The sequence below is a fragment of the Galeopterus variegatus genome, unplaced genomic scaffold (assembly GCF_000696425.1).
Source record: "Galeopterus variegatus unplaced genomic scaffold, G_variegatus-3.0.2 Scaffold695, whole genome shotgun sequence".
In the NCBI taxonomy this organism is placed as follows: Eukaryota; Metazoa; Chordata; class Mammalia; order Dermoptera; family Cynocephalidae; genus Galeopterus; species Galeopterus variegatus.
The window spans coordinates 230,631-239,505 of record NW_007726806.1 but is presented as its reverse complement, the minus strand read 5'-3'; the positions used below and the strand labels follow the sequence as shown (position 1 = coordinate 239,505).

The 8,875-nt window shown below is 54.9% G+C and overlaps 1 protein-coding gene across 1 annotated transcript in view; it reads left to right on the top strand.

Moving 5' to 3' along the window:
- The window catches only part of KDM4B (lysine (K)-specific demethylase 4B), a 129,850-nt gene that overhangs the window by 47,448 nt on the left and 73,527 nt on the right, over positions 1-8,875 (top strand). Inside the window, exon 6 of the mRNA XM_008571520.1 lies at positions 6,538-6,587. Within this exon, the coding sequence (XP_008569742.1) occupies positions 6,538-6,587 (50 nt within the window). The remainder of the gene's footprint in view (positions 1-6,537; positions 6,588-8,875) is intronic.

Sequence of the window (8,875 nt, the reverse complement as noted above, 5' to 3'; positions counted from 1 at the left end):
GCTCTGGTGGAAGCTGTCAGGCTGGGCCATGGAAGAAATTCCAAGTGCCTTTGTCATGAGCAGAAAGTTGCAGGGGAAAAGATGCCGACGAGAGGACTGAGTAAGACGTTCCCAGGCTGGGGCTGCTACCAGAGGCCAAGGGGCCCAGGTGAAGGTGGGTGGTCAGGGGTCTCAGAGCCCAGATTTGAGAGTCTCGTTACCCTTGAAGCAGGAGGGAGAGGGTGCCGGGACGACCTCGTTACCGTGGAAGTGCTGCCTGCCTTGGCCAGGGGTCTGGGGCGGCCAGCAGGTGCAAGGACGTGAGGGGGCCCTGCAGGGGGCTCACATTTCTCACCCTGACACTGCCCATGGGGTTTCTGGCTGCTCTGCCAGGCAGCAGCCCCTCTGGCATTCGCTGGTTGTGGACTGGAAGGCAAGAGGCTGAGGCCACACAGGAGGGCCGTTGGCTCTGCCACGCCCCTCTATTTCTGAGGTCATGTGCGGTTATGCTGTGGCAATGATAGACGGGATCCCAATGTGCTGGGGCATCAGCCAGGTGGGTGGTGTGCACAGGCACACCTGTGCGATCCTGCCACACGTGTCCCCAGCATCCATGTCAGCAGAGGTTAGGCAAGGGAGCACCTTTTTTTTTTTTTTTTTCTTCCCTTTTTGTCTTTTTTACTGACCAGCAACGGGATCGCAACCCTCGGTGTTGCGGCCGCACCGCGCTCAGCCAGTGAGCGGGAACCGGTCTCCACATGGGATCCGAACCCTCGGCGGGAGCGCCGCCGCACTCCCAAGCGGCACACTCTCCAGTGCGCCACTGGGCCGGCCCAAGGGGGCACCTGTTTATGGGGGCCAGAGTTGGGGCTGCCACAGGCCAGAGGGCACCATGGCACGTGCTGGAAATCCTGAGTGTCAGTGGGGCCCCTGTGGCTGAAATTCTGTTGCTGGTTGACACCATGAAGGATGGTGCCTGAGCGGGGCTCTTCTCCCCACGTTGTCTGTGTGCCTCTTCCTGACACACACATTTAATTCTTAACTCACAAGGCATTTGCTTATTTATTTTCATTGTTCTTGATAATAATTCTAAGCCATTAGAGGGGAAAATTATATTCAAAAATGCTGTTTCACACTTTATTTGTTTGATGATTTAGAGCGATAGAAAATAGCACATTTGCTGGCTTTTATAGTCTGATAATTATTCACATCCATCAAGCCATTTCAGGGGAATAAACAAAACACCAAGAAAATTACACTATTAATAGCATCCTCCGTGGCGGACAGGAAGACTCTTTCCTGGGCCAGTGTCGCGGTGAGATGAAAGTGGCCTGTCCGCTGGCCCCAGGCAAGCGGCCCTGCCAGTAGAGAGTGCCGGCTCAGCTTGGTCACATGGGCTGCCTGGCTGCCAGCCACCCTCCTGTGCACCTTTGAGGCCTGCGTCCTGCTACAGACCCACGGCATAGCTCCACCTGCCCGACTGCACCAGCTCTGAAGATTCTTCTTGAACAGTCGAGAAGTGCACAGACAGCAACCTCCTGATGTCAGGGCCGCGCAGCATCCCCAGGACAGCTGTCCACCAGCCTGGACTCAGCACGGCCAGCGAGCCTGGCATGGTGCTCTGTGCTGACATTACAACCTTGGGCCCAGTGAGGCGTCTCTTCGGATCCAGTTTTTCTGGCATGCTCCTGACCACTCTGCCCAGGCCTGGCGTCTTCATCTGCACATGGCTTAGACTTGACTACTCTCCAACCATGGCTCCTGGTCCTGCTGGCTGTGACCCAGCCCTCTGCCCTTGCCCTGAGGCAGGTTTGTGGGGTTTTAGCTTTGCATTTTTGGGGTGGCAGTCATTGGAGGGGGTGACATTCACAGCTCAAAGTATAAAAGATGGAACCTGCACAGGCAGCGAGGCGGGAGAGTACCACCTTCCCGAGGCCTGCCCACCTGTCCTCCTGCACCTGGACGTTCTTCCTCCTGGAACACATGTTGTTGTCGCAGGCCCTCATTGAGCAGGACCACCCCTGGTGTGTTTTCCTGTGGCCTCCTGAACTGTTACGCTGCCTGGAGTGCTGTTGTATGTTTCTTACCCGCGTGTGATGTCACACATCCTGTGTCCCAGACTCCAGGGGACCACGTCTGGTGCTCATCTCTCCTGTAGCCTCCTGCGTACCTCATACTTATACCTAATCTACAGATGTCCCGTTTTCTCTCCGAAGCCCCATGCTTGCACATGACTGCCCTTCTGCAAAAGCTGTCTGGCAGATGATGACCGGGTTTGTCTCTCGGCCTCCTTGGCAATTCCAAGACGTTAAACTCAGGGTTATAGAGGCTGACGGGTCACCTGGAGTGGTTGCCAAGGATACTAATCCAACAGTGCCACAGCTTTTTAGTTTAGAGTCTTCCAGAAGCACTTTGTGTAAAATGGTGAAAAATGGGGGGTGGAGTCGGGGTGGTGGGACAAGAAGGAAGGGTGCAGATGCCAGCAGAGGACAGCTGTGGAGGGGGTCCCGGAAGAGCAATGCTTGCCTGGTGCCATTGGCTCAGGACTCCCCGCATGTCCCAAGCCCTGACCAGCGCAAATCCTCAGAGCTGTGGTTGTGGCCTGCTGCAGCAAGGCCAGGGGGCTATAGCCAGACGAACCTGAGGGACCCGTGCAGGTGGTCCCTGCCCTTCCCGAGGGCTCTCCTTGTGGCCTTATCAATGAGGCTCTCTTCAACCCCTGCCAAACACCCCCAGGACCCCATTCCATCCTCATCTTCAGAGAGCTTAGCTTGCTGGAAGGTTCTGCCTCAGGCTGAACTAAGGGTCTCCTTGCCCTCTCACCATGTCTGATTCTGCCCTCTGGAGTCCTTGTGGCTATTACACTGACCCACCAGGTTCTGAAGTCACTTTCTACCGATTTCTCCAGATTTTTCCTCTATTCCTCACATGCTGGGCTGCAGGCCTGTGCACCCTGCCACTGGCCTGCAGTGAGCTGACCAGTGAGGATGGCCAGCCACATGCAGTCCCAGTACTGGGATGTGCCTCTGAAGGTGCCGCGAGGGAGGAGAAGGCAGACTGAGGTGGTCCCGGGAGAGGTTATGGCCTCCGGGGTCCTAGAGGGAAAAGAGTGGAGGAGCCCGGGAACAGAGAGGCTGCTGTGCTGGCTGGTTGTAAGGGGAGTGTCGGTGTTTGTAGAGAGGGATAGAAGGGAAGCCAGGGCCTTCTGGGCGGGGCAGGCATGGGGACAAAGGGCTGGCAGCGCCCCAGAGCTGGATGGAGAATGACCCGGAGCAGGGCCACGGGCTGGGAGACTGGCCATTGTCCTGTCTCAAGACAAATGAGCACCTGGCAGATAATGGGCCCAGAGGACCCTGAGTGGCCAAGAGAAATACACAAGAGCTGCTTGCCACCTGGATCCATGGGGCTGCCATGTCCAGAAAGAGGCCACCCGGGGTTGCAGCTGGCCAAGTGGATGACTTTGGCTGTGAAATTTGACCTTGTGATGGGGACTGAGCTCCCAGGGAGTGAGACAAACTGCCTCCCTGCATTGGTAACCAATAAAACCAACTTTGTTTTACAGCCCTGAGAAACTGCTCACTAATAGCCAGAAAGATGCTTCTCCGCCTCGAGGTTTAGCGAGCAAAGATTTTCAACCGAAATAGCTGCTTTTTCCTTTTCTTTTTTTTCCTCCAGAACCAAGTCCAAGTGTCAGGGATGCCCGCGTGGTACCAGGTAGGGGCTGTGACAAGGGAGATACGCACCGAGCTGTTGCAGGCCTTGGGTGGAGGCCCCCACTGAGGCCTTGCTCTGGGGGACCCCAAAGGGTCTGTGAGGCTTTTCTCCCATGGCAAGCGTCGGGCCTGCTCTCTGTCCGCATCGTGCTGCCAGCAGTCTGGCGAGAGGCCAGCTCCGTGCCTGCCTACCAGCACCATCCACGTCCCTGTCCACCCTGCGTGTCTGCCCTGCTAACCACGCCCTCCAGGCACCCAGAGAGTCAGTGTGGGACTCACCAGGCCCTCCAGGCACCCAGAGAGTCAGCGTGGGAAGAGGGCTGCGATGTGGCCTAACGGCCCCGTGCTGGCAGTGGGAGGCAGACCTGGCTGGGTGCGCCCGAACGGCCCCCTGTGGGTGGAGCTTTGGCCGCCCTCCCTCTCCGTTTTTGGATGGCCGGCTGGTGCTCAGCTCTGTGTTCTTTTTTTTTTTTTTCCTTTTTGTCTTTTTTACTGACCGGTAACGGGATCGCAACCCTCGGTGTCGTGCCCGTTCCGGGGACCGACAACGGGATCGCAACCCTTGGTGCTGCGCCCACACTGCGCTCAGCCTGTGAGCAGGAACTGGTCTCCACATGGGATCCGAACCCTCGGCGGGAGCGCCGCCGCGCTCCCAAGCGGCGCACTCTCCAGTGCACCACCGGGCCGGCCCAGCTCTGTGTTCTTAACACCCCGAGACCCTATTCTGCTCACCTTTGCTTAGAAATTGACGTTTTCATTTTGCTTGGGGGGTGGGCCGGGCTGGCACATCAGCTGGCATTGGGGCCTCTGCCCACCCCCTCCGGGCCCCGGCTATTGCTGGGTTGTCCCAGTGGTGGGAGGCCCAGCTCGCTCTTGGGCACTGACAGTCGCACAGTCCAAAAGTCTCCGTGTCCGTCCAGCTTCTGTCCGAGAGTCCTTTTTAATCTCTCCAGGGGCTGCTCTTCGGAACACTCGGCTGGCGTCCTGCAGTCTGTACTTTCTGATAACAGAGGAGCCACGTTCCAATGTATTAAACTTTTAACATCCACCAGATTCAATTAATCTTATCTTTACAACTCCCAATTACAGGCGGTAATTAAGTGAAAGCAGCATTGTAGACTGGGGATATTGCATTAATCATCACAGCCTTGCAGCCGTAAATTAGTTCCTTCCAGTCCTCCGGCATCTTCCCAGAAGGAATGGAATGTCTCATTTCCCTGTTGTTGGGGGGGTGGGGTGGGGTGGGGAATGGGACATTAATCCCACAAAGCTGTTTTGGATTGGGATTAATTTTTATCATCTTTGTGTAAATGATAAAAGGCCATTTAAAAAAGAATAACCTCAACTTTGTTCAGACAATGGAAAATTCTCTGAGGACAGCGGAGTTGAAGGTTCTTAGGTTGCCTTGGTCAGGGGCCCAAAAATTAATTATTTGCATCCTGTTAGATTAGAGATTACATGATGTCCATGATGTTTGCCTTATCGCCCACCCCACCCCCTTTTTATTTTATTAAAAAATAAACCTCTTGATCAGAATGGGCTTCAACAACTGCAGAGCCTGGGCAGTACTTTGTTTTTTTACATTTTTTCCTTGTCTTGCTTCCTGCACTGTAAGAGTTGGAGGGAGAGGCCATGTTACATATTCTCTAAGCAGACTTGACTTGTTCTAGAATGAGAGATGTTGGAATTGTTATTCCAGAGCAAGGTTTCCTCAGCCCTGTCGACACGGGGCCGGGTCATGCTCTGTGTGGGGCCACCCTGGGCACTGCAGATGCTGAGCAGCGTCCCTGGCCTCCACCCACTCCATGCCAGGAGCGAGCACCCCCCAGTTATGACAACCACAAACGTCCCCAGACTTTGCCAGTGTTTCCCTGGGGGCAGGATCACCCAGGTGGAGAACCCCTGTGCTGGTGTTGCTCCCAGACATCAGGAGGCAGGCGGGACTGGGCATCCTGTAAGGACGGAGCTCTGACTGCCCTCCCTCTCTTCCTCTGAATACCCCTCGGGCACTCAGCTCTCTGTGTCCTGAAGGACCCGAGGCCCTCGTCTGCTCACCTTCACTTGGAAGCTGAGGTTCCCATTTTGCTTGAGTCCTCGGGGGTGGGCTGGGCTTGCACGTCAGCTGGGTCAGGGCTCCTCGGCCCCCCAGGCTGTAGCTTCCATTGGTGTGTGCCAAGAAGAGTCATGGCCTGCGGTACTGCCAGCTTCCGTGCACAGCCTTAATGGCATGTCACTCCCACTGAGTCTGTTTGCAGACTTGCCCCTTACATCCTTCTTATTGATGCTGGAGCCTCATGATCTTTTCAATGTAAAATGTGTAAAAATGAAATTTACGAAGTGGGTGACAAATGAAATGTTTCTCCTTCTTGAAGCTTCTTTTCCCTGTTGGCTCCTGTGGCAGGGAAATGGATGGAACAGCCTGGGGAACAGGCCGGTGTCAAAGGGAGGCTGAGATTCTTCCTATTCTAGATGCTGGGAGTGCCCCCGACCTGCTAGTCCAACCCACTGCTTTCTATTGTATTTTTTGCTTTTTTAGCCTCATCGAGGTTTAGTGCCACTTAACTGGGAATGTCTCCACTGCTGGCCTTCCGAGAATGCCGTCACAAGCCACCGAGTCCGTGGCCCTCTCCTCGCTCCTCCAGCCTGCCCTCCTACTTCCTCGGGGAAGTGTGGCCTGCCAGCCCCCTCCCGCTGCCACCCACCTCCTTGCAGTGCTGACCACCAGTGCAGTTCACTTCTGCCCCGAGCGTCATCTGGGCCTCCCCAAGGTTGTGCCTGCCCCAGGGATGCCCACATGAGTGTCAGCACGCGATCTCGCCTCTGACCTGCCTCCGTTCTCTCGTAGGTACGCCATCCCACCAGAGCACGGCAAGCGGCTGGAGCGGCTGGCAATCGGTAGGTGTCTGCGCCCGTGAGCCCCTGGGACCTGGGAGCTGGGAGCTGGGCAGGCCGGGGAGAGCAGCTGGTGCCCAGCTCGGGTTCTGCTGCAGTTTGGGTTCTGGTTTGGGGAGCTGTGGCGCTCTTTGAGACGTTGCTGTCCTGTTTTCCATTTCTTTTTGCCCAGGCAGTGGGATCCTTTGCTGCGTGGTTGTTCTGCATGAATTCTGTGCAGGATGCAGTTGCTCTATATGCTCCTGCTTTCTGGTATCTTAGAACAAAGTTGTCGGACCTGCTGCGGGACCCTGGAAGCTGGCCTGGGTGGCCTCTTACTTCCCTCCCAGCTCCGGGCACCATGTGGGGCCCTTTTCTTGTTCCATCTAGGAAAGGAGGCAGGCTGCCTGGCAGTTCTGTCACCTGCGTTAGGAGATGGTGTGGGGACCACAAGGACATCTGTTCTGTACTGCTAGGACCTGACTGGCCTAGGTGCCCTCAGCAAGTGTCCTTGCTTTTGATGCCATTGACCTGCATCCAGGCCCTATCTGGGGGTTCCTGGGGCTGAGGGGGTTGTCAGAGAGGGTCCCAGGCAGTGCTGGTGAACAGGGGGGTGCTTGCCACAGGGGGTAATGGCAGAACCTCAGGTTGTGGGATGCTCAGAAACAAACCAGAGGCACCTGGGCAGGTGGAGGGAGTGAGATCCCAACAGAAGCCCAAATTTCATGGCATCGGGTGGCTTAGAAGTGCCTGGCAAGACATGAAAAGACACACTGGCTAAAATGGCCTCTCCCTCGTTCTCTGAGCTCAAGAGCCTGCCCTTAAACACAGCCACACTGTGCTGGCAAGGCGCAGTGGCCTCTGTGTCAGGCAGGACGGCGAGGACCTGTTGTTCCAGGAGTCACTCTGCCAGCACTGACAGGGGCTGTCCAATCATCTGGCCTCTCACAGCAACAGCTCCAGATGCCCCTGCACTCCTGAGGCAGCCAAGGGCTTTTCTGGAACCCCCCACTCAGCTCTAGCGCAGTCTGCCCTGACTGGCCAGGCTGTTCTCTGTCCCCTCCTCACCTTTGACCTGTAGAACGCCCACCACGGGCTCTCTTTCACCTTCCCACTGGCCATTTAACTTTGGAAATGGGAACAGTCAGTCTTTCTGGAAAAAAAGGGGTCTCTTGTCCCAGAGGCTGCCCCAGGAGCTGCTCTTCAGCAAATACTTACCAATCACGAGCACCACAGATCCATGGAGAACAGAAGGGAGTCTTGCTAGTAGATGCCCTCTCCCAGCCCCGCACACATCTGCCTTCTGGGTCGTGCTTTGCTGTTTTAATTTGAGCATTTCTGTTGGAAACTTGGACCCAGTTCTGTGGGAAGGGCCAACCCCTGGTCTCAGGAGCATTCTTCTCATAGAAATTGTATAGTTACAGGTAGTCCACAGCAAAGGTCCGTTTCACTTACATATTTTTTTATAGAGCTTTATAGCTCTAAAATAAAAGCCAAATTAAAACAATTTTTTTTTTAAATTGTATTTTTTGGGCTGGCTGCTTAGCTCAGTTGGTTAGAGCAGGGTGTTATAACACCAAGGTCAAGGGTTCAGATCCCCTTGCTGGACAGCCACCGAAACAAAACAAGCAAAACTTTATATTTTTAAAAAGTAAATACAAATTTCAAATACAAATTTTAATTTTAAAATGTAAGTTGAAAACGTTTACCCCATTGTATTAGTTTTCTGGTGCCATTGTAATAAATGACCACAAAGTTAGTGGCCTAAAACAACACAGGTTTATTCTCTCATGGTTCCGGAGGTCACAAGTCAAAATGAACCTTAAGGGACTAAAGTCAAGGTGTGGGCAGGGCTGGTCCCTCCTGAAGGCTCCAGAGGAGGACCCATGTCTTCCTTTCCCAGTTTCTAGAGGTGCCTGCAGCCCTCAGTACATGGCCTTTTCCTCCATCTGCAAAGCCAGCAGCGCAGCATCTTCCAGTCTCTCTGCCTCTGACCCTCCTGCCTCCCTCTTATGAGGACCCTGTGAGGACATTGGCCCCCACAGATAACCCAAGATGATCGCCCATCTCAAGGTCCTTAACTTCATCCCATCTGCAGAGTCCCCTTCACTGTGTCAGGTGATATTGACAGGTTCCAGCAATTAGGATGTGGGCACCTGGGGGGGCCATTTTTCAGCTGACCACATCTATAAAGCCACAGTAGAAAAGCATCACAGATGGGCTGGCCCGGTGGCTCACTGCTACAGTGCGCCGCTTGGGAGTGCGGTGGCGCTCCTGCCGAGGGTTCGGATCCCACATACAGACCGGTTCCC